This window comes from Propithecus coquereli, unplaced genomic scaffold (assembly GCF_000956105.1).
Source record: "Propithecus coquereli isolate 6110/MARCELLA unplaced genomic scaffold, Pcoq_1.0 Scaffold319, whole genome shotgun sequence".
NCBI lineage: Eukaryota > Metazoa > Chordata > Mammalia > Primates > Indriidae > Propithecus > Propithecus coquereli.
In genome coordinates, this window is record NW_012148830.1 from 69,112 (window position 1) to 70,353 (window position 1,242).

Consider the following 1,242-nt stretch of genomic DNA (forward strand, 5'->3'; position numbering starts at 1 on the left):
TTTCAGAGCCCATTTAATAAAACCAATACCAAAGAAGACTACAATGTTGACCTTAGCCAGGATTCTGATGATTTCAACTTTGTTTAGTTCGCTACTATTTGGGAGCCATGGGAAAGAAAATCCAGACATAAACACAACACAAAGCATTATAGAAGGTTTGAAACCAACGGGAAATAAACCTACTTCTTTGGAGAGTGAAGCAAATTTAAATTCAAATAATGAAAATAGAAACACCTCGAATCCCAACACAAGTCATTCCCCGCTTTTGGATCTATTGAACAAAGTCCATGGAATGACAGATTTCTCTGGTAACTTGTCAACAGAGAACTCTTCCGGGAGTCCGAGACCCACATCCACATTAACCACAACCCCTCCCTTGATTCATAGCTTTGTTTCTAAATTGCCTTGGAACACATCTATAGTGAATAACAATCCTTTGCTAGTCTCACCACATCCCAATGCTACACCTGCTGTATCTTCAGAAAAGTTCACTTCGTCTTTGGCCAGTAATACCATGAAAACTCCTGACAACGGTTCCAGTACAGCTGGCATCCTCCCTTCAGAAACAACTACCAAGTCTGTGACCCCCTTGATAACAGAACAAACTGGATGGCATACCACAAACGGTGATAGCTTCACTGGCTTTACCCCCTATCAAGAAAAGACAACTGTACAACCCACCTTAAAATTCACCAATAATTCGAAACTCTTCCCAAACACGTCAGATCCCCAAAAAGGTAAATATTAATGGATTTAACTTTCTTTTTGTGTGGATCGAATCACCAAATAAATCATGCTAGAAAAATAGAGGAAAATGCCACAGCACAGGTATTTCTTACTTTTGGGGTATGATCATTATATTCATTGGAAATAGTGAAGTAGTTTTAGGGCTTAAGTGAACATATGCTAGTCATTGCTCCATGAGAGTATAAGGAGACAATGAAACAAGATGTAAAGCAGGTTAGGTTGAGAAAAGACGGAGACTCTGAGACAGTGGTCAGAGACTGGGTAACAATTTTCACCAAATCTTAAAAAAGACTTCCTGGAATTTCACATGGTTATAGGAATACTATACAACTGAACCTTAAAAATACACGTGTGAGTGTTGAAAAATTGAACAAAATGAATGAATTTATAAATTATCTGACACATCACAAAAAATTTATTATGTGGACATTTTTACATTTCATTTAGGGATTATGTCAAGTTTTAAACTTTTAAGACAGAAGGTGGGAAAGAAAT

The 1,242-nt window shown here is 37.3% G+C and overlaps 1 protein-coding gene across 1 annotated transcript in view; it reads left to right on the top strand.

The window, feature by feature from the left end:
- Positions 1-43: 43 nt before the first annotated feature.
- The window catches only part of MUC15 (mucin 15, cell surface associated), a 12,643-nt gene continuing 11,444 nt past the window's right edge, over positions 44-1,242 (top strand). Inside the window, exon 1 of the mRNA XM_012650287.1 lies at positions 44-737. Coding sequence (XP_012505741.1) covers positions 44-737 — 694 coding nt within the window. The remainder of the gene's footprint in view (positions 738-1,242) is intronic.